The sequence below is a fragment of the Coenobita brevimanus genome, chromosome 103, assembly GCF_032717465.1.
Source record: "Coenobita brevimanus isolate Jiangsu-jjx chromosome 103, ASM3271746v2, whole genome shotgun sequence".
NCBI classification, from domain to species: Eukaryota; Metazoa; Arthropoda; class Malacostraca; order Decapoda; family Coenobitidae; genus Coenobita; species Coenobita brevimanus.
The window spans coordinates 40,037,100-40,065,042 of NC_137056.1; the positions used below are offsets into that span (position 1 = coordinate 40,037,100).

General features: G+C 42.0%; 1 protein-coding gene and 1 pseudogene across 1 annotated transcript in view; both read left to right on the forward strand.

The window, feature by feature from the left end:
* The window catches only part of Adar (Adenosine deaminase acting on RNA), a 439,541-nt gene extending 413,307 nt beyond the window's left edge, over window positions 1-26,234 (forward strand). The window contains exons 13-15 of the mRNA XM_080285009.1: window positions 7,430-7,626; window positions 10,715-10,855; window positions 25,280-26,234. Coding sequence (XP_080141135.1) covers window positions 7,430-7,626; window positions 10,715-10,807 — 290 coding nt within the window. The 3' untranslated portion in view covers window positions 10,808-10,855; window positions 25,280-26,234. The remainder of the gene's footprint in view (window positions 1-7,429; window positions 7,627-10,714; window positions 10,856-25,279) is intronic.
* LOC145415798 (5S ribosomal RNA) lies at window positions 6,498-6,613 on the forward strand (annotated as a pseudogene).
* Window positions 26,235-27,943: the final 1,709 nt, after the last annotated feature.

The following is a 27,943-nucleotide window of genomic DNA, read 5'->3' on the forward strand; positions in this document are numbered from 1 at the left end:
CTATCAGTACCACCACCCTTTAGCTACAATTAGCATATTTTACCTTTGTACTACTGACCTCCGTTGTTGCCAAGTATCGCGTTTTTCCCCCCTCCCCCCATCCCCCCACGGCCCGGCCAGCCTGGCTGTGATACATGGCAGCGCTCTGACTGCTCAGAACTGTAAATCTGCGCTTTCCTCTCACAAGCAGTTTTTGCTAATAGGAAACGCTTGTTTCCCCAGGGGGATCTATCAAAGTCTATTTCCATTCAGTAGCATTGGCTCTGGATATCATTTGTAAGTTGCACTTTTAGACAATATTTAACTTGTTTCTACCATGCTGTAGTTGACTTTGAATTATGTTCTAGCATCACCCACAGCTGTTTTCATTAATTTCCAGTGGTACTACAACATCCTGGGTATATTTTAAAATGACTTTGAAGAGGTACAAGTACAGTACTAAAAAACTAGTGTACTTCCTAAATAAACTGATATGAAAATAAACGACGGGGAATCATCCTGATGACGAAAAGTCCCGATGGCGAATTGTCTTGTCATTGTTGTGATGGTGAATTGACTTGATGGCGAAATATCCCAAAACATTTATATAGACGTAACATGAAGATTATTTGTATAATTCCAAAGTATGTTGATCGTTCACTTAAGGTAATTAGGCATTTATATAAATGCCAATGTCTCGTATGTAGCCTTATGCTAAGATGAAGGATCAGTCATAAATCAGCTGATTCACGTTTCAATATATTATTATTTTTCATTTAATGCCCATGATTTGATGCCATATTTTACATTTACTATATAAACAATAAACCACCATCACTTTTATAACTTACATAATTGAAAAACTAGTGTACATGCTAAATAAACTGATACGTAAATAAATGATGGGGAATCGTCCTGACGGCGAATTGTCTCGACTCAGCCTCACAGTCACAGGGACTCACAGCCCTCACTCATCAATGTCAGAACTGCTTGGCTGGGCAGGGTTAACTAATGAGGCTTGGCCGGTGGACAAGTGTGTGTGGTCTAATGCCGACAGTGTGAGGACGTTTTTGTTGCGTTTGCACATTCGCTGTTCACTGAGCCGCGGATGATCCATCGTTGTTGCAAATCGTTCCCATTGTATAGTGGGCATAGGGTACTAAAATTTTGACATTGTATAAGCAAAATATCGTACAAAGAGGTATCGTATAATGAGGGTTTACTGTATATATATACAGTACAGTAACCCCTCCAATATCCGGATCAATAGAGCCATAGGCAGGTCCGGATAGTGGTCCTGTCCGGATATTGGGCCCCAGCTTATGGACTAGTACTTACGGACCCTAACTCTGAAAAACACCTATACAACTCCCTCTGGACATGCATAGCACCTATTTAAGACCCAAATCACACCAATAAGGGACATAAAAGACTGAAATAAATGCAAAAGAACCATAAAATGAGGTTTTAGAGGTGAGTTTATACAATATTAAACATTCTGGGTACTTACAAGTCCCTTGGTCTTGGACTGGTTTGAACCGCCAGTTTGCAGTCCACAGTTAATCCTCTGCACTCTAAATTCTAATTTCTTAACACTGCACAACACTGTAAATTCCTGTGTGTTCTAGTGGCAAGGTATTGCAGTTTATTCACTGTTTATTCACAAAAAACAAGCACCTGTGGCTTGCACTGTTATGAGTATCTGCTCTCCATCGGAGTTAAGCTGTGACTGTTGATGTTGGTGGGGTAACAGAGTTGCCAGATCGCAACAGCCACATTACCAATCTCCTCAACTTTCATTGTCAAATATAACTTTTCATTACCAAATTCGTAAAGCTAGCATATATTCTTCACTAATTATATATACAAGTGGAAATACATGTAATCACTCTCCTTATAACTAACACCATGTTGATTATTTTCACACTATGTAGGGTAGCAGATTAATCAGAGAGAGCAAACAATCCACCATCTCCATCCTGTGTATCCTCATACATGTGAAAAATCCATTTGGTAATGCATTATTCTAATGCATTACCAAACGAATTTTTCATTACCAAATTGGCCCACACTTGGTAATGAAAAATACCAAATGGCAACCTGACAGGGGAGGGGGGAGGGGGAGGAAGGAAGGGGTGAAGGGACCATGGTGTAACAGCTGTTTGGCGCCAGGTGGGAATTTCAAATTATGGGAGGGAAAAAAGTCAGATTTTTTTCGAATTTTTTGCAGTTTTTGGCCCATTTTGGGAATATTTGATCCCAGGAGGATTATGTCCGGTTAGTGGGGATGTTCGGATATTGGGCGTTCGGATATTAGAGGGATTACTGTATATGTATATATATATATATATATATATATATATATATATATACAGTATATGGAGCCTCTGTGGTATGGTGGTAAAGTGTGCGTTTTCATACACTGAAGAACGAGGGTTTGCGCCCCACCAGGGTAACAAACTTTGGGAGCGTTCTTCTGGCCACGTACTGCATTGGTGCACACGGGGTGCTGTGGTTGAACCAGTGTCGCATACCAAAGTATGCTTGCACCCAGTCGGCTTGCGTGGGCCAATTACACTTGATTCACACACTACACACACATCCAAAGCCACTCCAACACAACAGTTACACTTACAAGCACTTCTCACCCTACATACAATCTCTACTAGACAGCCTAAGCCACTTGGTAGAGATACGCTGCCTGTATCGTTCCCACTTCAATAGGGATAGGCCGGTCCTGCAGTGGACACTCAAATGGCTGATGAGATGAGATATGATATGCTGTGTATATATATATATATGTACATCCATACATATACTGTATATATATATATATATATATATATATATATATATATATATATATATGTACATACATAGATATACTGTATATATATATATATATATATATATATATATATATATATATATGTACATACATACATATACTGTATATATAGTAATCCCTCCAATATCTGGATGCCCATTTTCCGGACATCCCCAATAACTGGACATTTTCGTCCCGGGATCCAGTATTCCCAAAATGGGCCAAAAACTGCAAAAAATTCGAAAAAAATCCGACTTTCTCCCGCCCGTAATTTGAAGCTGGCGCGCGCAGCGCGGGCCAGCTGTGTTCTGGTGCGTTGTTCCGCCGATGTCCGGTAGAGCACCCCTGCATCCTCCCCACTTACCGCCTGTCTCTTGTTGTGTATGCACGCTCGTCGTCATGGCCAGCCACGTGCTCGCTTTTGTGGTGGTGCCTTACCTGCTGCAGGCTCTCCTGCTGCGTGATGATGGCCCCACCGCCTGAGAAGAGGAAGAGTGGTTTTGACCCTGGAGAAGAAGTGGGAGATATTGGACAAGGTGAATGCGAGATGGTCTACCTCACGTATCCTCCGTGAATTCAACCTGGCCCGGTCTACTTTGTTTGATATCAAGAGATCCCACGACAAACTCATGCAGTACACGGCTGACTTCTCGTCGAAAAGCAAACGCAATATGGAGAGGAAGGTGATGTATACTCCCAAGTATGCAGAAGTCGACCGCTCTATGTTGATTTGGTATCGACAGCAACGTGCTGCTGGTGTGATGGTGTGTGGCACAGAGCTGAAGGCTGCTGCTGAGAAGTTTGCAAGGCTTCACGACGCCCTAGACTTCAAGGCATCCGAAGGTTGGCTTTTCGCGTTCAAGTTACGACATGGCCTTACCAACCGTAAGTCTCATGGCGAAGCTTTGGACGCCAACGAGGATGGAGTTGACGAGTTTCGGCAGAAGGTGAAGCACTTGATGGACAGGGAGGACCTAACTCTCGGTCAAGTCTACAACGCTGACGAAACTGGCTTATTCTATCGCTCTTTGCCTATGAACACTCTAGCCGAGGAGACGGGAGAAGCGTGTACCTGGCCGCAAGCTCTGCAAGCAACGGATATCTGCTTTGTGTTGTGCCAATGCTAACGGCATGCACCGGCTCAAGCCCGTTGTTCTTGGCCGTGCAAAGCAGTCTCGGTGTCTTCGTGGGGTGATGGATGTCCTTCCTGTCGTCTGGTACCATTCCTTGAAGGCATTGTTCACAGCCCTGATCTTCAAAGACTGGTTCCACCACCATTTCGTCAAGGAGGTCATTCATTACCAGACGGAGAAACTGGGAATCCCACGCGACCAGGTAAAGGCCCTCCTTCTCGACAATGCACCTGCCCACCCGTGCGACAAGGAGTTGGTGGCTGAGAATGGGCACATTAGGTGCATGTTTCTGCCACCTAATACTACTGCTCTCATCCAACCAATGGACCAAAGAGTGATCGTGGCAACGAAGAGGCTGTACTGGCGGAAGTTCCTGGATGAGGTGATGGTTGTCTTCGAGCGCAGGGAGGGACGGGACACGTGGGGCCAGTGGACTTTGGAAAACATTCGCCGCTACAACATCAAGTCTGCCATCTACAACTGGGCCAGTGCATGGAGGGATATCCCTGTTAAGATTAGAAAATGGTTGGTCTCGTCTGCTTCTCGGAACGAATGTGGAGCACGATTTCCCAGGTTTTGACGTGGATGACTTCCATGCACGTCTACGTGCGCATGGCAACGATGTTGATGTGGACGAAGTACGTGAGTGGTTGGATGACGACGAGGGCGATCCTGGTTATCAGACCATGTCTGATATCGAGATCGCATCTTCAGTTGCAGATGTCAGTACCCAGCTTGAGGATTCTGACGAGGACGGAGACAATGATGCGGACTCCTCTCAGCTTGACACTACTCCAGCCACTCTGGGAACACCTAGAGTTTGTTCTGGACTACCTGGAGCACCCAGACTGTGACAGGGAGATGTGGCCCTTGGGACTTGTGGAGGAAGTGCGCGCTTGCAGGCAGCACATCATTAATCGTCAAAATCGTCGTTCCTTGCGTCAATCAACGATTGACAGCTTTTTCAGGGCCGTGACCCCCGCTGTGCCCAACCCTGGCTTCACTCCATTGCCTCCCCAAGACAGGCCCTCATGCTCCAAGCCACAGCTCAGCACATCAGGCACGGTGGAGTCACCACTTGACGTGAGTTTGCGTCTCTCTTCAGAGTCGTCTGCAGTGGGTACGCTATCACCACGACCCAGTGACACACCCCTAGGTCACCTGCATGTGCCACTCTCAGACTCTGACAGTGATTAGATGCCAAGAACTTCTCCACTACAGTAGACCACACGGGAATTTACAGTGTTGTGCAGTGAAAAAGACAGTGCATAGTGTTAAGGAATTTGAGTTCTGAGTGAAAAGACAAAGATTTAATGGACTGTAAATGTAATGTAAAGTAACTTGAGTGTATTTTGTTTAGAAAATGGTTTTATGAGTGGAAAGACTTAAAGTGCAGAGTGCAACACTTATGTCATTAAGGTACAATGGAGCGCAAGTAAGACAAGAGTGCGCATTGTTAAGAGAATGGAATTCTGAGTGCAAGTGACTAAGTTCTGTGCAAGACTTCATGAACAGTGTACTGCAAGTGCTTCAGGAACTCCTTTTTACTGTCAGAGTCTGAGAGGAGGCGGGTTATTCATCGAGATGGCCAGGGACTTGCTGTAAGTACCCAGAATGTTTCATATTGTACTGTACTGTTTTTTCCATACTTGCCTCTAACACTTCATTTCACTCTTTTATGTCTCTTATTGGTGTGAATAGTATCTTAGGTGCTATGCATGTGCAGTAGGAAGGTGTTTTTCTGAGTTTGGCTAGGTTAGGGTCCATAACTACCAGTCCAGGAGCCAGGGACTTGTTGTAAGTACCCAGAATGTTTAATATTGTATAAACCTACTCAAAAACCTCATTTTATGGTTCTTGTGCATTTATTTCAGTCTTTTATGTCCCTTATTGGTGTGATTTGGGTCTTAAGTAGGTGCTGTGCATGTCCAGAGGGAGTTGTATAGGTGTTTTTCTGAGTTAGGGTCCATAAGTACAAGTCCAGGAGGCTGGGGCCCAATATCCGGACGGGATCACTATCCGGACATGCCGTTGGCTCTACTGTATCAGATATTGGAGGGACTACTGTATTTTGGTGGTAGGTGGAGGCACTCACCATCCACTCACTCCATGTAGTGCTGCTCTTGGGTGTCTTCCCTCTTCCTTCTTTCTTTCCATCCTTCCTCTCCTGTCTTTCTTTCCTTCATTTTTTCCTCTTCCTTCTCTGTACAGGTGACTCCACACTGAGTGTCAAGCCAAATGGTTTCATGTACACCAGGAAACCATTTACTATGCTGGGTGATAACTTTATAACCAAACTATGGCACATGGTGGTTTAGTGGGTAATGAAGGTTCTCTAATCACATTGAGCCCATGCAGGTTTATATCCAAGGGGTGGTTGGGGTTTATTGCTCACATAATGCCACTCAGGGATGAGTGAGGCTGGTCACTCTCACCTTAAATGTCAGGACCAATTTACCTAGCCCTGGGCTCCTATGCTTCTCATGGGGCGGCATAGGATTGGATGATGAATGGATGGAAGACCATGGTAGCAAAATAAATAGATGCATTACAATTACGTGTAGGTCGCCACGTTGAGTACACCGCTTCCCGTCCGATCAGCGAAGTTAAGCAACGTTGGGTCTGGTTAGTACTTGGATGGGTGACCGCCTGGGAACACCAGATGCTGTTGGCATCCCTACGTGTCAAGTGGGGTTGGTGGAGGATTAGTGCCCCTCCCTGTAAAACAATTAACTCTAAGCGCCTGACCACCCCGTTTGGGATACATGGCGTCTGGCAATGAATGAATGTATGAACAATTTGATGGAAAGCTTGTGATAAAACATAGAGATTAATGAAAAGTAACTTGCCAGTTTTTATAAATCGAAAAGTATATAATGTGTAATCCTAGCTATGATGTATGGTTGCGAGAGTTGGAAACAGACAAAATCAATGGAAAATCAACTAATGCATTCTCAGAGAGCAGTGGAAAGGTCAGTGTTGGGAATATCTTTGAGAGACAGGAAGAGATCAGGTTGGGTGAGAGAGCAGACTGAAATCTAAGACATCATAGAAGTTTAAAAGAACAAAAATGAAGATGGGCAGATTGTGTAACAAGAGTAAGGGATTACCGATGAAGAAGGAGGCTGACTGACTGGACTCCAAGAGATTGCAGCTTTATACAAAAAAGGCTAGACATGAGATGGAATGATGAGATGAAGAGTTTGCAGACAAAATCTGTCCAAGATTGGCCCAGTCAAGGAATTCATGGATAAGGTTGGGGGAGGCCTTTGTTCAGAGGTGGACTTGCAGTGGCTGATTTGTATAATATATAAAATCAGGCTTTACTTGGCTTGAAACAGTGACAATAATAAGAGCAGAATGTAAATAACCATTTAAATATGCTCATGCTATATTTTATAATGTTAGACTATAGAGAGAATTCTTGTTAATATTGTATTTATTGGTACCATATTGTCCACTGGTCTCTGATAACTTCATTTTGTGACAGAGGCGAATAATCTAGAAGTACTCAATGCCATGACCGGTCGTCAGGAGGGGGACAGTTTCTCCCGCTTATGCAAAAGAAGTTTCCTTGAGAAATTCTGTGAGCTAGTCAGTTGTCTGCCAACATCAACAGAGTTGGATGCCGGTGCAGTCAAATGTCTTTCATATGGAGAAATTAAAGCTCTCGCAACAGATTATCAGGTTAGTACTTTCTCCAGCTGAGCTTGATATCCTTGAATCATGGTACTGTATGTTGATATCTTTTTCTGTAGTTGACGAATGAAGAAGTGAAAGAAAAAGAAAGAACGTTATGGGGTGGATGTGGATGTGATTGAGAAAATTAGGAGAAATACACTGGACATATGGAGAGAATGGAGAATGAAAGACTGACAAAGAGGGTGTATGTAGGTGAAGTGGAGGGAGGGAGAGGGAAGGGGAGACCGAGGATGAGGTGGAGGGATGGAGTTGAGAGGTATATGAGGTAGAGGGGGAATGAGTTGGGGGAAGGGCAGTCAAATGGTGGGCGACAGTGACATGGAGGCATCTTGTCTGCGGCGACTCTTTGCAGGATGCCATGAGACCCATAACGCATTGGTATTTTGTAAAGCCAGTCTACCTGAGGGTTTCTTTCTCCACCAAATTTCCTCCTCTACATTATGTGAACATGGAGTTTGAAGTTGGGATGATAATGATGAGACAGTTGGGTCTCACCATACATCATACAGCCCATTCAGCCCAAGTATTTCCATTTTTAAAAATTCTTGCTGTACCCAGATGAATGTTCTCAGCATGGGACAAGTTTTTTGAGTGGGAAGAGTTAAATAAAGCCCTCATCAGCCCATTTACTACTAGAGAACTCTTCCTAATATGAATAAAATCAAGTAGCTGCAAGAACAGAGTCTCAAACTTAAATAAGGATTAAGTTTATCCAAACACTGTATGTGCTCAAGGTGAAAAAACACTGGAAAACAGCAGTTGGAGAAACACAGAGATAAATTTAGAGAAACAGAAAGGGACAGTATTTTAATCATGTAGTTTTTAGAGAACATAAATTTTGTCATTTTGTGAAATGAATGTAACATTGTATAAGGACATTTCCTTTCTAAGAAAAAAATCTCACTGAATTTAAGGGGTTATCATTCATATTAGTATTAGATGTATCATTGCCAACACAACTGCAAATAAGTACACAGTGTTTCGGGGGAGAATTGCTAATGAAGCAAGCAGAAATTTGTTCACTCACACTGCCACTCTACCAGTTGTGTGAGTTTGAACTTTGCTGTGTGAGTATGGTGTGTGCATAGAGTGATTTCTAGAGCATGGAGTGCTTGTAGAGTGTTAGGAGAAGCATAGATAGTGTGACAGTGTGTAGTTGTGCATGATACAGGATATGTCTATTAAGTGAAGGTGGAGGGTAAGTGATAGTCTTGGGGTTAAAAAAAATGGACTTTGAGGGAACAAAACCAAAACAGCACATCAATTTCTAATATTATATAACATTCCTGAATTTGAAGTTTGCCTGTAATTTGCAGGATAAAATCAGGTTTGTGTAAATATCAGCTGTTGAAATCTTACTGTCCATTTTAGTTGAAGCATGACATTAAACATTCATGGTGTGTGGTAGAGAATAGTATTGAAATGTGCTGTAGTCAAACCTTGATGATCCAGTTTGTACAGACTATAGATTTGTAGATCTTAACTGTATATTTACTGCGGTGTATTCAAGGTGTCTCAGCTAATGAAAGTAAGGGCATTACAGTATTTGTCGCTCAGCCCCTGTGAAATTACATATAGCCTGGTAATTAAGTGGATTACTTCTTTTGGGGTCACTGGTTACATGGTGGATAGAGTTCCCACAAGGTCCAGGTTCAATTCATAACTCCAACTGTGATTAATTTGTTGAGTTTTGTTTCAGTTGTTATGCCTAGTTCATACCACCACCCTCCTTTTTTGCCTACTTGTTGCACAGAAAATATGAGGGCAGCATTCTCTACCTGTTCCAGAAAGGGGCTTTGGGGTTACTCACACAAGGGTAATGACTGCTTTTCCTTATAGGAAGCCATACTGCCTGTCTGTTCGTGGAGAGTTAGACACCATTACGTTGGGTGAGTGGGTGATGGATGCCCCCACCTATAACCACATTTTATTTTTGAACATCACCTTTTTGAGACTCTCCATTCAGTATATTCAGTATATCACACTTTGAATCACCTTCTCATAACAACTTTTATTTAACTCTTATTTACATTTACTCTCAAAACTTAACGACCACAGATGTCAACAGAGATTTGTTGATGCTTGTGAGTGTCATGCTTGGAAAGTAAATGTATATAAGAGTGATGGTTGTTAAGAGAAAGAGAGGATGATTTACAGTGTGATGTGGTAGTGAATGGAGAGAGAGGTCTGAATTGATGAGGGAGTTGAAGTAGGTGGGTGCAGTGGTAGTTGCAAGTAAATGTGCAAAGGACATGGAAAGCAGAGTGGCAGGGGACAGAAAAGTGGTAAATGCTGCAAAGGTCATGATATGAAATCGAGATCTGGGTGTGGCTACTGCAACATGATTTGCAGAAGGAATTTTAGTGCTCACACTAACATATGGGTGTATGCAAAATATCATGATGTGAAGTCAGAGCTGAGTAGTGGAAATGGGATTACTGAGAAATATGTTTGTGGAGGCAAAGAGTAGATAGGAGAAATGTGATTGATGAAAGATGTAGTGATGTTTGTGGACAGTAGACATGAAGAGAATGTGCATAATGGTATGATCATATGGAGAGAATAGGATGGTGAAAAATATATGTTTGAGTGAAAGTGGGAGGAGGTGTGGTAAGCCAAGAAAAATATGAAAGCTTAGGGTAAACGAGTGTGTGAGGAAGCAAGATACGGAAGTTGAGCATGCTAGGCAGCTGACAAGGGATTGAGCTGATTGGATGAATTTTGTACAGAGGAGTGCATGGCAGGAGATTAACACCCCATTTTAAAAATGATGGTCATGGATTTGACTCTGTTGGTAAATATGAAGCATTCAGTTTTAATGTGGATAATTATGTCTGTGAGATGGGTCAGGATTCCTTAGGGCTTAAATGGTGAATGAATGAGTGTGCAGTTCATTTTCTTGGCATGCTGTTGATTAATTTGCCATCTATTTTGAGTCCTGCCTAACCCCACCTTTGGATAGGAAAAGAGGTTGAAAGATAATGATGGTGATACATTACCATATCCTTTTTTTAAAAATTCTGCATTGCTTCTGTCAGTTGTTGTTCTATCTGTTTTCCTCCCTCCCCAACAGACAGGCAAAAAGGCAGTGGTTTCAGCTTTCTCTAGAGCTGGTCTTGGACACTGGATAAATAAGCCAATGGAAGAGGACAACTTCTACTTCTAAAATTCTGCAACATTCCTGTGTCTCCTGTTTCATCCGGTACTTTTACAGGTAGATATCTGTATGTTTACCAGTTTGGGGGGAAATAATGAAGGGTTGTCCATCTTCTCACACTATTCTAGTTCCAAAATAGCTGATATTCACCACCCCTCATTAGTCTGTGGAAAATGGCTCATCATCATGTACTGTGCAGTGGAACACCTCCCTTAGCAATGGTCATCTTATGATGAACTGACTCATTATCATTTTATTTCTGCATTTATCAGTGATTTGCATGATGAATAATTGTATGTCACATATTGCATTCAGTACTAGTGTCCCATTCATGTGGTCAGAATGCATTGTTCTATCTATCTATCTATTGCCAGACGCCTCAATCCCGTTTGGGGTGGCCACAAACAAATCGCCTCCAAGTCACCCTGTCCCCCGCCATTTCACTCCCCTGCTCCCAACTCACACACCCCTCTCTCATATACCTCTCCACCCCATCTCTCCATCTCATCCTCGGCCTCCCCCTCCCTCTTTCCCCCTCCACCTCACTCACATACACTCTCTTCGTCAGTCTTTCACCCTCCATCCTCTCCACATGGCCAAACCACCTCAGTGTGTTCCTCATAACGCTTCCTGTCACATCCACATCAACACCACAACGCTCCTTTATATCCTCATTCGTCAGCCTGTCTCTCCATGTGACTCCACAGGCTCCTCTTAAATAACTCATTTCCACGGCTCTCACTCTTGACTTGTGTCCTTCCAACAACGTCCAAGCTTCACTTCCGTACGTTAGAGTTGGTATCACAATACTGTCATGTAGTAACTTTTTCACTTCCATGCTCACTTCCCTGTTTCTTATCACTGCTTTCAAAGAACCAGCAACCTTTCTTCCCTGCTGTACCCTTTCAAGCACTTCACCCTCCAAACCTCCATCCTTACTCATCACACTACCCAAGTACAGTACTTAAACGTACTCACATTTTCCAATTCCTCACCATCCAACCTCACTGTACATTCACTGACTTCACCTCTCTCAAAGCCCATCACTTTACTCTTCCCTACATTCACCTTTAGATTCCGTTTCTTACACACTCTCTCAAACTCATCCACCAAGCCTTGCAGCTCCCTTTCGTCTTCACTCAACAACACGGTATCATCTGCAAACAACAGTACAGGGAGTTTCCAAACACTATACTCTCTCACCAGGGCCACTCCAGCATCCACTACCCTACCTTGTACCTCTTTTATTACCCCATCCATGTACAGATTGAACAACCATGGAGACATGACACATCCCTGTTTCAACCCAACTTTCAAAGAGAAAAATTCACTTAGTTCACCATCCACACGCACTGCAGCCTTCGCACCATCGTACATACTCTTCACAGCATTCAACAACTTCCCATCTATTCCATATATTCTTAACACTTTCCACAATCCTTGTCTATCCACCCTGTCATATGCTTTCTCCAAATCCATGAAAGCCGCATACAACTTCTTTCCCTTCTCTAGAAACTTTTCCACTAAAGATCTGAGAATGAATATCTGAGCTACACAACCTCTTCCCTTCCTAAAGCCTCCCTGTTCTTCTCCAACTAATTTCTCTGTTCTTTCTCTAAGTCTGTCAATAAGTATCCTGCCATATACTTTTCCTATTATACTAAGAAGACAAATGCCCCTATGATTACCACACACTTCTTTTTCCCCTTTTCCTTTGTAGAAGGGAATAATTATACCTGACTTCCAATCCTCCGGGACTCTACCTTCCTCCCAGGCCAATTTGCACATCTTCCACATCCATTCTACTACTATCTCTCCCCCATGCTTCTGCATTTCACCACACACTCCATCAATTCCTGGGGCTTTCCCTGATTTAACTTTCTTCATTGTTTCCACAACTTCTATCCTACTGATTTCTTCCTGTCTTCTCACCTCCCTCCCTCCTTCCAACCATTCCCCAGCCACTTATACTCGCATTACTTCCATCCTCCACGTTCAACAATTCCTTAAAGTGTTCTCTCCATCTGCTCACTTTTTCTCCCTTCTCCACTAGTAATCTACCATTTTTATCTTTCACTCCCCTGCTAACTTCACTTCCACCCTGTCTTACTCTTTTCACCTCTTTCCAGAACATTTTCTTACAGTCCCTCCACTTTACACTCAAATTCCTTCCAAATTCCTCATCCACTCTCTTACTCTCTCTTACTAATCTTTTCACCTCTCTCTTTCTTTCTACATATAACTCTCTCTTCCGCCTCTCAACTTCTTCCACGCCCCTATTTCTCATCCATTCATTGTATGCTTTCTTCTTTTGTGCCACAGCCCGTTTCACCTCTTCAGTCCACCATGCTGTTCCTTGCACCCCCCTCCGTCTTCTCTTCCTTCCACACACCACATCACATGCTGCACATATTTCTTCTGTAAATATTCTACACACACCTTCCACGTCCCCCATCTGCTCCAACTCATATTTGCCCAATCGTTCCTGCATTGTTGATAATGAGAATAACTTGCATTCATTGGAAACTACTGCAAGATGCAGCACAGCTGCTGAAGACATCCACCATTAATGATTCCTATTTAAATTGAAGCACAAGACAATTACAGTGCAGTATATTAATTAACATTCAGTTGAATTTCTAACCTACAGTATAGGAAAGTTATGGGTAACAAGGAAATCTTGACTTCTGGCCTGCCATTTCAGGCTTGAGTGTTGCAGCTGCACAAGGCTTACATGAAGGAGTGTTAGTGCCAACTTTGACATATGGATGTGAGACTATGGTGTGGCATGAAAATGAAAAGTCAGGAGTGAGAGCAGTGGAGATGGGACTGCTGCAGAATGTATGTGGAGTACAGAGAGTGGATAAGTTACAAAATAATGTGATTCATGATAGATGCGGAGTGAGGAAGTCTGTAGACACCAGAATCAAAGAGAGTGTACTGAGATGGTATGGTCATGTGGAGAGAATGGATAACAATAGAGTGGTAAAAAAGGTATATCTTAGAGAATTTGAAGGAGGGAGGAGGCGAGGTATGGCAGGGAGGAGGTGGAGGGATATGGTGAATGAATGTGTGAGGAAAGGAGGTATGGAAGCTGGTGAGGTTAGGGGACTGATGAGAGATTGACCTGGCTGGATGAATTTTGTGAGAAGCACATGATCAGGGATTTGGCACTCACTTTTAACGTGACTGTGTTCAGATTTAATCTATCGGATATGTACAGTATATGTGAAGCTACAGAATGTGGTGAAAGTTTTTGGTGTATCAGATAAAGCCAGGATTCCAGGGGCTTGAATGGTGAATGAATGGAAGTGTGGCCTATTGAACTGGGCAGACTTGGGCTGTCTGGACATTGCTGCTCCTCACTCTGGGCTAGGGTGGGAAAGGAGGCCCAGATGATGAAAATGAATATCACACACACACACACACACACACACACACACACACACACACACACACACACACAGTAATCCTCCACCAACTATGGAGAAGGAGAATATGAGAGAGTATGGATCAGTTGGTTCAAGGATTATGTGGGTAAGATTGAACGTAGGATTACAAATGTGGGCAATTGTGTGTGTGTTTATGCACAAATGCAAGATTGTGTAAGCAGTGAAAGAAGAGTTTTGGGCAAATTTGGAAGCATGCTTGGAAAAGTTTGAAAGGAATGAGAGAGTGTCTTTGATTGGACACATGAATTGAAAAGTAGAGAATGTGAAGATGGATGGAGTAGTTAGTGAGTGGGATGTGCCTGCAGAAGTGGATGAGAATGGCAGTGTTCTAGTGGACATTTGTGTGGGGAGGAGGTTGGTGATAGCCAGCACCCTCTTTAGGCACAAAATGATACACAGGTGTACATGGCGAGTAATGAGAAGGGTGGGTGGTGAACTGAATTAACAGAAGGCGATGATTGGTTATGTGTGGTGGATGACAGAATGAGAAGGTATGTAAAGGATGCAAAAGCATACAGAGATTGGGGGAGTGGAATTTCTGACCACCACTTGGTGGTGTTGAAAGTTAGGGTTTAACCTGTACAGCGTCGTGGTGGTATATATACCACCTGAGCTCCCAGTGACTAGAGCGTCGCAGTGGTATATATACCACCTCATATTCGCGCACTTGTAGTAAGTCTTTACATGTCGTGACAGTGTGAACGCGACCTTCTATGAACACCATTGTTTCATTCCACTGTCTCACTGTACAACCTGACCCCTCCAGGCCTCCCTTACCCCCTCCTTGGCCTACCTAGGCCATCACTCTGAGTTGAGCTTTTACGCTGTCAAGATGTCTCAAGCTCGTCGTTCCGGTCTCTCCCAAGAAGAAATAGACAAAGCTCTAGACGATACTGTATCGTCTAAGATGAGTGAAAGTGTGGTATATGCTGATAGCGATGCATCATTAGTGGATAGTGATAGTGAGGATGAGTATTTACCTCCTAATAACGAAAGTGAAACATCAGAATCTAGTGGTACTGGCAAACGAGTAGAACTGATGAAAGGTGAAATAACTTTACCAACAGTAACAGGGGTTGTTTATGTAAGCACTGAATACGAAAATGTAAGCCTAGAATTGTCATAACTGCATTTTTATTTTCCCCCACCAAATATACATAAAATCTCTGAAGTCTACGGGATGGGAATGAAAAGTAAGCATTCTTATATACGAAAAAAAAAAAGTATTTCCTTGTGGATTTGAGTGACTTGATCTGTGAAACTCATGTTTTTTTTTTTTGTTTTTTTTACCTATTTATTAGTATTCCTTTTTTCCAAATACCTTACTTTTCTGTTACAGTAACTTTTCTCTAATTTCTATACCTTTCATCTGCATTTTATGTTACATTTTTCTAACTACAATATATAATATATCAAGATATGTATATTTTGTGAATAGTTTAGTCTATTGTAAGTATTTTGGTATCTTAGACATGTGTAGTAAATGGATAAGGCTTACGAAACTCGTTGTAGACAAGCCGCGACCGAATTATGTAAGGGCTGTAAAACTCTATGGGGGGGGGAACGTAATTTTCGGCAATGCCCGACATGGGAAAAAAAAACAATCTTCGAGTTGAAAATTAACGTTTTCATGAATGAGACTCATGTTTTTTCAGCATTTCTGACCCATCTAGCCAATAAAATTTTTTTCCATAGTCCCGACGCTGGGCGTGTACATATAAGCCAAATCGGCCGACGCTGTACGGGTTAAATGCGATGGAGAAATAGGAGGAGGGAAGGACAGGAGGAAGTAGTCCATACAAGGAGGGTAGAAAGGTTACAAGAAGATGGAAAAAAGGCAGAATATAAGAGGGAAGTGGGGGAAGAATTGGGTAAATATGATTTGGAGCAGATCGAGGAAGTGGAATATGTGTGCAAGATACTCATAGAAGTCTGTGCAGCATGTGGGGTGGTGTGTGGGGTGAAGAGAAAATGAAAGAGATGCAAGGAACAGGATGGTGGAATGAAGAAGTGAGACAAGTTGTGGTGCAAAAGAAGAAAGCATAAATGAGTGGATGGGAAGCATGGGCATGGAGGAAGTTGAGAGACAGAAGAGAGAGTTATGTGTAGAGAGGAAGAGAGGTGAAAAGCTTAGTAAGAGAGAGTAAGAAGAGAGTGGATGAGGAATTTGGAAGGAATTTGAGTCTAAAGTGGAGGGAATGTAAGAAAATGTATGGGAAAGAGGTAAAGAAAGTTAGACAGGGCAATAAATTAGTCAGGGAGTGAAAGATATAAATGGTAGATTGCTAGTGGAAAAGGGAGAAAAAGCTAGCAGATGGAGAGAGCTCTTTTAGGAAATGTTAAACATAGAGAATGGAAGTAATGCAAGTATAAGTGGCTGGGGAATGGTTGAGAGAAGGGGGGAGGTGATAAGGGAGGAAGAGATCAGTAGGATGGAAGTAGTGAAAGCAGTGATGGAAGTCAAAATGGAAAAAGCCTCAGGAATTGATGGAGTGTGTAGTGAAATGCTGAAGCATGGGGGAGAGATAGTAGTAGAATGGATGTGGAAGATGTGCAGATTGGCCTAGGAGGAAAGTAGAATCCTAGGGGATTGGAGGTTAGGTGTAATTTTTCCCCTGTACAAAGGAAAAGGAGAAAAAAAAGTGTGTGGTAATCATAGGGGCATTTGTCTTCTGAGTGTTATAGGAGAAGTATATGGCAGGATACTTATTGACAGAGTTAGGGAAATAACAGAGGAATTAGTTTGAAAAGAACAGGGAGGTTTTAGGAAGGGAAAAGGTTGTGTAGATCAGATATTCATTCTTAGGTCTTTAGTGGAAAAGTCTCTAGAGAAGGGAAAGAAGTTGCAGCCTTCATGGATTTGGAGAAAGCATATGACACGGTGGATAGACAAGGAATGTGGAAAATATTAAGAATACATGATGTAAATGGGAAGTCGTTGAATACCATGATAGTATTGTGATGCCAGCTCTAACATATGGAAGTGAAGCTTGGACTGAAGGACATAGATCAAGAGTGAGAGCAGTGGGAATGAGTTACTTGAGAGGAGCATGTGGAGTTACTTGAAGAGGAAGATTGACAAAGGAGGAAGTGAAAGAGCGTTTTGGTTTGGATGTGGATGTGATACAAAGTGTTAGGAAAAATATATTGAGGTGGTTTAGCCATATGGAGAGGATGGAGAGTGAGAGACTAATGAAGAGAGTGTATGTGAGTGAGGTGAATGGGGGGAGAGGGAGGCCAAGGATGAGATAGAGTGGACATGTATATGAGAGAGGGGTGTGTGAGCTGGGCAGTGAAACAGTGGAGGGAAGGGCGACATGGAGGTGATTTTTGTGGCCACCCCTTACAGGATTAAGGCATCTGACAGTATATTGATAGGTACCAGGTGCACCTAATCCTGATATGCAATTCTCTACCAAAAATGTTGAGTAGAAAGACATTGAAGAATTGATATCATTTCAGGGAAGAAAGTCATGGAACAAAGGGGACGACATTGAAAGGGTAGCAAAAAAATACAGATATGCAATTCTCTACCAAAAATGTTGAGTAGAAAGACATTGAAGAATTGATATCATTTCAGGGAAGAAAGTCATGGAACAAAGGGGACGACATTGAAAGGGTAGCAAAAAAATACAGATATGGATGTTTTTCTCCACTGAAGTAAAGCAGTGGGCTATAAAAACCTGAATGATGAGCAATTGTGTTTAGTTGACTCATTTCAGTTGGTACAGTGTTGATAGTTTTGCTCATGGTTACAGTGTAATGCTTTCATTATCCTATTTGTGTATTGTACCGTACCTACTTTTAATTAATTTACTTATCTACCTTAAAATCCCAGTTTTATGGATGTAATTTTTGTAAATCCTTAGTTCACTCAACCCATAAAAATTATTAATTACACTTTTCTTGTAGATGCCAGGTGGTCGAGTTATGGCCAGAACTCTGACCTCAGAGAATGGTAGTCATATAACTATTAATTGCTGTTTATGACACGTCAGCATATATTAAAGGTACAAGACTCCATGAGGCATTTATTACAGTGCTCATCTCTGTAACATAGGCCTTTCAGTCTGTGGTGAGTTATGCACTTAATACCATGAGATACAAGGCCACTGCATCATCCAGGCTACCACAGTTACCTCCTGTAGGTGTTACCCTAGGAACTCATTTTATCTACCAACCCACCAAGCGTGGATGAACACCTGAGCTGGGTGACAACAGTTACCTGCACTAGGATTTGAACTCTGGCGGTAACAGGCCCACAGCGCAGTCAGCGATGCTAGCCACTCAGTGTAAGTGGGGGCGCCTATCATCCACCCACTTAGGGTAGTGGTACACTGTTTTTAGGGTAGCTCAACACTGAGTGGCAAGCCAAATGATTTCCTGTAAACCAGGAAGTCATTGACAGCACTGGGTGGTAACTATAACTAACCAACACGTGTTCCCTACGTGTCAACTAGTGGGCTGGTTGAGGGTTGGTGCCCCTCTCCAGAAAACAATTAACTAAAAATATGAACAAGAAGCCTCAGACCAGTTCTGACCAACAGGTGATGACAAGGACCGAGCAGAGCACATGGCATGGATTGCAACATGGAATGTAAGGGGTGCAAATGATGGGGTGAAAGAGAGAAATTGTCCGGGTGCTTGAGAGTGCAAAAGCGGATGTATGTGGATTAACTGAAACTAAATGCAGGGGTGAGAGTGTGAGAGAATGGGAGTATGGATGGGGTATATGTGAGGGAGTGGGTGAGAATGAGAGGGCAAAAGAAGGAGTGTGTATTGGTGTGTGCAAGAGATGGAAGGAGAATATAAGAGAGTATGGATCAGTTGGCTCAAGGATTGTGTGGGTAAGATTGAAAGTTGGACTACAAATGTGGGTGATTGTGTGTGCATATGCGCCAACACAAGATCGTGCAAGCAAAGTGAAAGAAGAGTTCTGGATAAAAGTGGAAGCGTGCATGGAAAAGTTTGAAAGGATGAGAGAGTGTTTTTGATTGGAGATAGGAATGGAAAAGTAGGGAATATGAAGGTGGATAGAGTAGTTGGTGAGTGGGGTGTGCATGCAGAAGTGGATGAGGTCATTTGTGCCGGGAGGGGGTTAGGGACAAAATGACCCACAGGTATACGTGGCGAGTGATGAGAAGGGTGGGTGGTGAACTGAATGAACAGAAGGCAGTGATTGATCATGTGTGTGTGGATGATAGAATGAGAAGGTATGTAATGGATGCAAGAGCAAATAGAGGTTGGGGGAGTGGACTTTCTGACCACCACTTGGTGGTTGTGAGAGTCAAGGTTCAAATGAAATGGAGGAATAGAAGAAGTGAAGGACAGGAGGAAGTAGTTTATACAAGGAGGGTGGAAAGGTTACAAGAGGATGGAAAAAAGGCAGAATATAAGAGAGAAGTGGAGGAGCGATTGGGTAAATGTGATTTGGAGCAGATGGGAGATGTGGAAGGTGTGTGCAAGATATTCATAGAAGAAATTTGTACAGCATGTGAGGTGGTGTGTGGGGCGAAGAGAAGACAAAAGGGGGTGCAAGGAACAGCATGGTAAAATGATGTGGTGAGACAGGCTGTGGCACAAAAGAAGGAAGCATATAGTGAGTGGATGAAAAACAGGGGTGCGGAGGAAGTTGAGAAACAGAAGGGAGAGTTATATGTAGAGATAAAGAGAGGTGAAAAGATTAGTAGGAGAAAGTAAGGGAGTGGATGAGGAATTTGGAAGGAATTTGAGTGTAAAGTGGAGGAAATGGAAGAAAATGTTTTGGAAAGAAATAAAGAAAGTTAAACAGGGTGTTAAAGAAGTTAGTCGGGGAGTGAAAGATATAATTGGTAGATTACTAGTGGGGAAGGGAGAAAAGTGAGCAGATGGAGAGAACACTTTAATGAACTGTTGAACATAGGGAAGGAAAGTAATGCAAGTATAAGTGGCTGGGGAATGGCTGGGAGGAGGAGGAGGAGGGATGTGACAAGAGAGGAAGAAATCAGTAGGATGGGAGTTGTGGAAGCAGTAAAGAAAGTCAAAATGGGGAAAGCCCCAGGAATTGATGGAGTGTGTGGTGAAATGCTGAAGCATGGAGGGGAGACAGTAGTAGAATGGATGTGAAAGATGTGCAGATTGGCCTGGGAGGAAAGTAAAGTCCCGGGGGATTGGAAGTCAGGTATAATTATTTCCCTGTACAAAGGAAAAGGGGAAAAAGAAGTGTGTGGTAATTCCCACCATCACTAACTCAAGATTTGCCATTGATCGCCAGCTAGTTCAAAATGGAAGTCGGGCTACTCATGCAGAGACCACAGAAATCGCATATCTTTAAAAATCTCTCCCGTGATACTTAATGATATACCGTACGTAAGTTCTTCATGATATTATTCTTTAGTAGTCATACTTATTTCCTAGATATGCTTTAATACGGTAAATGCAGGAAAACGTTACTATAGCCGCCGTGAACGCACACTGGGTGTGACAGCATTCATCACATATTTACAAGTCTCTAGCTGCACATTTTGTTTGAAACCCATATAATTTAGCTTTCTAAAAGAACAATGCTTCATCTCCAAAATGCTGAAGAATATCTACAAAGTTTTTCATATGAAAATTGTACAATGTTTAAAGCCGAAATCGTGCAGAGACGAGACCGCCGGCCGAAATCCGACAATGCCGAGGGCTCCAAAATACTGTACAAAAACTCAAAACAACATGCCAGTGGTGTACCCTGAACAGGGTATTCCTCTAGACTTCAGGAAATACTTCAGTCTAGGCACTGTCCATTTTTCTCTGCAAATGTTTTCCATGATCTTTGTACAGTAGGTCCAGCGGGGCAGTAGACACAAGTGAGTTTGTTTTTGTTTATAATCGTAACGTACGATCTTTAGCCATGTCGTTCTAATATTTCTTAATGAAGAATCGTTACGTTTCTCATAACACTGTTCATTTTGTTTTGATTGACATACATGAAATGGATGTAAAATAAAGCTTATCGATATTTAAGGAGGGAAAGAATAATAACTCCCCAAATCGAGATGGTAGACTCAGCCCACCATTTCTTTATTTTCCTTGACTATAATACAGCCTCTCTTCCTTGTAGCAGTGACTAAAATAATGTTGTAATAATTTCTTTCTTCCTTTTAGTGACACTGAGGGCACATAAAATGAACGGAGTTTAGTAGACTGACTTTGATGTCGAAAATTAAATAATCTGGTGAAGAGTGGCAGTTTTTCCTTGGTTAGTGACATCGGGAATTGTAGGGGCATTTGTCATCTTAGTGTAATAGGAAAAGTATATTGTAGGATACTTATTGACAGAGTTAGGGAAATAACAGAGGAATTATGTGGAGAAGAACAGGGAGGTTTTAGGATGGGAAGAGGTTGTGTAGATCAGACATTCATTCTTAGGTCTTCAGTGGAAAAGTTTCTAGAGAAGGGAAAGTTGTATGCAGCCTTCATGGATTTGGAGAAAGCATATGACAGGGTGGATTGACAAGGAATGTGGAAAGTATTAAGAGTATATGGGGTAAATGGGTACCGGTAGTTACTGAATGCCGTGAAGAGTATGGTATGAGGGTGCTAAGGCTGCAGTGCATGTGGATAGTGAACTGAACTAACTTTTCTATTTGAAGGTTGGATTGAAATAGGGATGTGCCATGTCTCCATGGTTGTTCAGTCTGTATATGGATGGGGTTATAATAGACACACAAGGTAGGGCAGTGGATGTTGGAGGGGCCCTAATGAGAGAGGGCAGTGTGTAGAAACTGCCTGTACTGTTGTTTGCAGATGATACTGTGTTGTTAAGTGAAGACGAAGGGGAGCTGCATGGCTTGGTGAACGAGTTTGGGAGAGTGTGTAAGAAACGGAATCTAAAGGTGAATGTAGGGAAGAGTAAAGTTATGGTCTTTGAGAGAAATGAAGGCTCTGAATGTAGAGTGAGGTTGGATGAGGAGGAAATGGAAAATGTGAGTGCATTTAAGGAAGCTAGTTACGAAGTGTTTTCACACAAGCATTTTTTAACTGTGCGTATAGATTAATAATAACAACAGTAATACGGTAATTAAGAATATTATTGTATCTATCTATCTATCTATTGCCAGACGCCTCAATCCCGTTTGGGGTGGCCACAAACAAATTGCCTCCAAGTCGCCCTGTCCCCCGCCATTTCACTGCCCTGCTCCCAACTTACACCCCCCTCTCTCATATACCTCTCCACCCCATCCCTCCATCTCATCCTTGGCCTCCCCCTCCCTCTTCCCCCCTCCACCTCACTCACATACACTCTCTTCGTCAGTCTTTCACCCTCCATCCTCTCCACATGGCCAAACCACCTCAGTGTGTTCCTCATAACGCTTCCTATCACATCCACATCAACACCACAACGCTTCTTTATATCCTCATTCGTTAGCCTGTCTCTCCACGTGACTCCACAGGCTTCTCTTAAATAACTCATTTCCACTGCTCTCACTCTTGACTTGTGTCCTTCCAACAATGTCCAAGCTTCACTTCCGTACGTTAGAGTTGGTATCACAATACTGTCATGTAGTAACTTTTTCACTTCCATGCTCACTTCCCTGTTTCTTATCACTGCTTTCAAAGAACCAGCAACTTTTCTTCCCTGCTGTACCCTTTCAAGCACTTCACCCTCCAAACCTCCATCCTTACTCATCACACTACCCAAGTACTTAAACGTACTCACATTTTCCAATTCCTCACCATCCAACCTCGCTGTACATTCACTAACTTCACCTCTCTCAAAGACGATCACTTTACTCTTCCCTACATTCAACTTTAGATTCCGTTTCTTACACACTCTCTCAAACTCATCCACCAAGCCTTGCAGCTCCCCTTCGTCTTCACTCAACAACACAGTATCATCTGCAAACAACAGTACAGGGAGTTTCCAAACACTATCCTCTCTCACCAGGGCCACTCCAACATCCACTACCCTACCTTGTACCTCTTGTATTACCCCGTCCATGTACAGATTGAACAACCATGGAGACATGACACATCCCTGTTTCAAACCAACTTTCAAAGAGAAAAATTCACTTAGTTCACCATCCACACGCATTGCAGCCTTCGCACCATCGTACATACTCTTCACAGCATTCAACAACTTCCCATCTACTCCATATATTCTTAACACTTTCCACAATCCTTGTCTATCCAGCCTGTCATATGCTTTCTCCAAATCCATGAAAGTCGCATACAACTTCTTTCCCTTCTCTAGAAACTTTTCCACTAAAGATCTAAGAATGAATATCTGATCTACACAACCTCTTCCCTTCCTAAAGCCTCCCTGTTCTTCTCCAACTAATTTCTCTGTTCTTTCTCTAACTCTGTCTATAAATATCCTGCCATACACTTTTCCTATTATACTAAGAAGACAAATGCCCCTATGATTACCACACACTTCTTTTTCCCCTTTTCCTTTGTAGAAGGGAATAATTATACCTGACTTCCAATCCTCCGGGACTCTACCTTCCTCCCAGGCCAATTTGCACATCTTCCACTTCCATTCTACTACTATCTCTCCTCCATGCTTCAGCATTTCACCCCACACGCCATCAATTCCTGGGGCTTTCCCCAATTTAACTTTCTTCATTGCTTCCACAACTTCTATCCTACTGATTTCTTCCTGTCTTCTCAACTCCCTCCTCCTCCCAGCCATTCCCCAGCCACTTATACTCGCATTACTTCCATACTCTACGTTCAACAGTTCCTTAAAGTGTTCTCTCCATCTGCTCACTTTTTCTCCCTTCTCCACTAGTAATCTACCATTTTTATCTTTCACTCCCCTGCTAATTTCACTTCCACCCTGTCTTACTCTTTTCACTTCTCTCCAGAACATTTTCTTACAGTCCCTCCACTTTACACTCAAATTCCTTCCAAATTCCTCATCCACTCTCTTCTTACTCTCTCTTACTAATCTTTTCACCTCTCTCTTTCTTTCCACATATAACTCTCTCTTCCGCCTCTCAACTTCATCCACGCCCCTATTTCTCATCCATTCATTGTATGCTTTCTTCTTTTGTGCCACAGCCTGTTTCACCTCTTCAGTCCACCACGCTGTTCCTTGCACCCCCCTCCATCTTCTCTTCCTTCCACACACCACATCACATGCTGCACATATTTCTTCTGTAAATATCTTACACACACCTTCCACGTCTCCCATCTGCTCCAATTCATATTTGCCCAATTGTTCCTCCACTTCTCTCTTATACTCTGCCTTTTTATGATAATAATAGTTATTACAGCAGTTATTATAATATGGTATGATGTAATAAATTGTATAGTATTTCTTACTGCTGTATTAAAAAAACTTTTTCATATTACAATTACTTAAAAAAGTACATACATCATAGAAAATATCCACAGCAACAACCATACCCTGCTACAGATCCACGCCAGAAAATTCAGCCTGTGTGAAATACTCCATAGCCTTCTCCAGTACTCTAGAACACTCGAGTTATTGTGGTTTTACAGTGCACGCAGATGGTGAATCTCTGCCGCATAGAAATTTTGCCACATGGACTCCGTGTGAACGACTCTGTTTAACTTCATTAATTTCTGAACCGCATGGAAAAAATCCGCACGTGTGAAGCAGGCCTTACTGTATTTATTTGATTTTTAAAAATATTGTTCACAATGGCATTATTAGTCTTTCCTTCATTCTCTCCTCTTTCTTCTGCCTGTGGGTGACTCTACACAGAATGACAAGCCAAATGGTTTCCTGTACACCAGGAAACCATATACTGTACTATGCTGGGTGGTAGCTAACCATATAGCCAAGTTATAGCATCTGTTGGTTTGGTGAGTAATTAAGGCACTCTAATTGGATTGAGCTGGTACAGGTTTATATCCAAGGGGTGGTTGGGGTTTATTGCTCATGTAGTGCTACTCAGGGATGAGTGAGGCTGGTCACTCTCCTCTTAAATGTCAGGACTAACTTGCCTACCCCAGGGCTTCTGCACTTCTCATGGGGCAGTATCAGATTGGATGATGGATGATTGGATTATTATTTTATTTTATTTCTTTACAGGTGTGGTAATGTCCAGTGATCTGCCTGTCTCAAGTGGAGTAAAGTGTCTCAAGTGGAGTAAAGACTACAGCAACAATCTCTAGTTATCATGCATAGCTCCAGCTCATCTCAAGTGTTGTTACAAGTATATAAATCATAATCAAATATTATCTGCAGTGCATTCTTTATGCATTGTTTGTGCAAATGTTATCATAGTTTTCATGTTAGGAAATTTTTTGTATGAATATTGAAGTGTATGTATGTTTCTGCTCTCTTCTTTGTACAAACTATATTATATCTTGTTATGGGGATAATTTTATTTTTCCATATTTGTTAGAGACAACCAACACAATCATTGGTAACCTTCTGTCACATGTGGCAGTTGAGTTAATGCTTTGGCCGGTGTCAGAAGTTAACAACAGTGAAACTTTTGAAAATCTTGTTACCAAAACTTTACATCTCACAGTCAACAGTCAGACACTTTAGATTTCTTTTTCTTTCATTTGCATAATTATTAGAATTGTATAGTTACTGTCACAACTTTAGTTAGTGTAGGTATAGTTATTTAAAATCAGTAGACCGCATTTCTTCATGAACAAGTACGTTAATTCATCTGGTATATATATGTATGCATTATAATGGAAATTAATTTGTTTCACATAAACGGCTATTAGTTGGTACAGTATATTGTTTCTTCAGGAACAGATTTGTTAGTTCATCTGATATATGTATTAAACTTTTATTCTGTTTCACACAAAAGCAGTTTATTAGTTGCTTCACTACAGTTCATATTTCCAAATCCTGGTATACTGCATTTCATGATACATTGCTTTTGGCTTCTTTTAATGTGCCAAACTTCATAAATCTGAAGATTTTTGGAACTTTTACATTGTTGTGAATATATTGCTGATAAAGTACAGTGGTATAATTACCCAGATAAATTGGTCTTAAGAGTACAGATCATTAAAATTGTAATTACGTGATCAGCATTAAGCCTTTTAATCCAACGAAGTATTTGCAATTTTATTCTTGGTCTCTCTAGATGATTTTGTTCACTTTAGGATATACTTTATGAACTGATGGGGGTAGATGTAGCCTATTGACCTCTTCACCATTAGACACTCCCCCCCTTCCCCCCAAAATATCATACCAAGAATAATGTAAATAATACATTATCTGACAGAATAGGTTAAAATGGTGGTCATCTGATGTGAAAAATACATATGCTCTTAGAATATGCGCACCAAAACCTTTATTTATTACACCATTGCAAAACATGGGTGCATGTGGATCAGAGGAAGGGGGTCGAGGAATATGACTTGGTATCAAATCATCCAAGGCTTTTGTAGGCTGATACAGACAAATGACCACTGATGTTAATAGTCTTTAAAAATTACTATCTATATACAGTAAATATGTATGCAACAAGAACTTTGCTAAGAAAGTCTGTAAGTTCTTATAATTAAGAATACAACATGAAGATAACACTATCATCAGGTGTACAGTATAATGGAGAATAAACAAATTAGCTTTCAAAATAAATTATAACTTCTGAGTGCTAAGGGGTCTTTGTATGCAGCATGTGTAGGAGTGTGATGCTGTATGGTAGTGAGACCTGGGCAGTAAAGGAAGATGATATTCGCAGGCTCATATGTACAGAAATGACAATGATTAGGTGGATGTGCAGTGTGTCCCAACGTTCAAGGCCTGGGGGGGCTGGGTTTACAATGGAAGAGTTGAGAGGTAGGATAGGACTGGAGTGTATTGGTGTTGTGATGAGGAGAGGTAGATTGAGATGGTTTGGGCATGTGGAGAGGATGGGGGATGATAATTGGGTGCAGAAGGTGAGAACTGTTAATATTGGGGGTGGGGTTGCGAGGAGTAGACCGAGAAAGACATGGGATGAGGTCATTAAGTGTGACCTCAGGGTTAAGGGACTGAACAGGGAGACTGCAACAGATCGTGCAGCATGGACAGCCGCCATTAGGTGACCAAGGCCGACGCATGCAAGCATGTTGGAACCTTCAAAAATGAACAAACGAACGAAGTGGTGGAAAGAACAATTTGAAAGTCTGATGAATGGGAATGGAGAGAGCTCACCGACTGTTGAAATGATTGGTTTTGGGGGTGAACTGAGAAGAAATGCAGTGCCAGGAAACATGATACTCGCAGAGATGAAGAACGCAGTAAAGTAGCTGAAAAAAGGGAAAACAGCTGAGGTTGTTGAGGTCCATGCAGAGATTATTAAGTGTAGTGGAGAGAGTGGAATGAAGTGATTGCTGGAGATTTGTAAAATAGCATGGATGAGTGAAACTGTGCCAGTAGAGTGGAAAAAGGTTGTGACTATACAAAAATAAAGGTGAGCAAAGTGAGTGCATGAATTATCGTGGCATAAGTCTGTTGAGTGTTGCAGGGAAGGTATATGGAAGAATTATTACAGGGAAAGTAAGAGAAATATCAGAAGTCCTAGTGAGTGACAAACAGGGTGCTTTAGGAGTGGCAGAGGATGTGTGGATTAAATATTTGCAGTGAGACAGATAGTGGAGAAGGCTTGTGAGAAGGACTGTAAGGTGTTTATGGCATTAATGGATCTGGAAAGAGCACACAGCAAAGTAGATGGAGAAGAATTGTGGAAGATTTTGCACATGTGCGGTGTAGACAGTAAGCTGCTTAGGTGATGTCAAG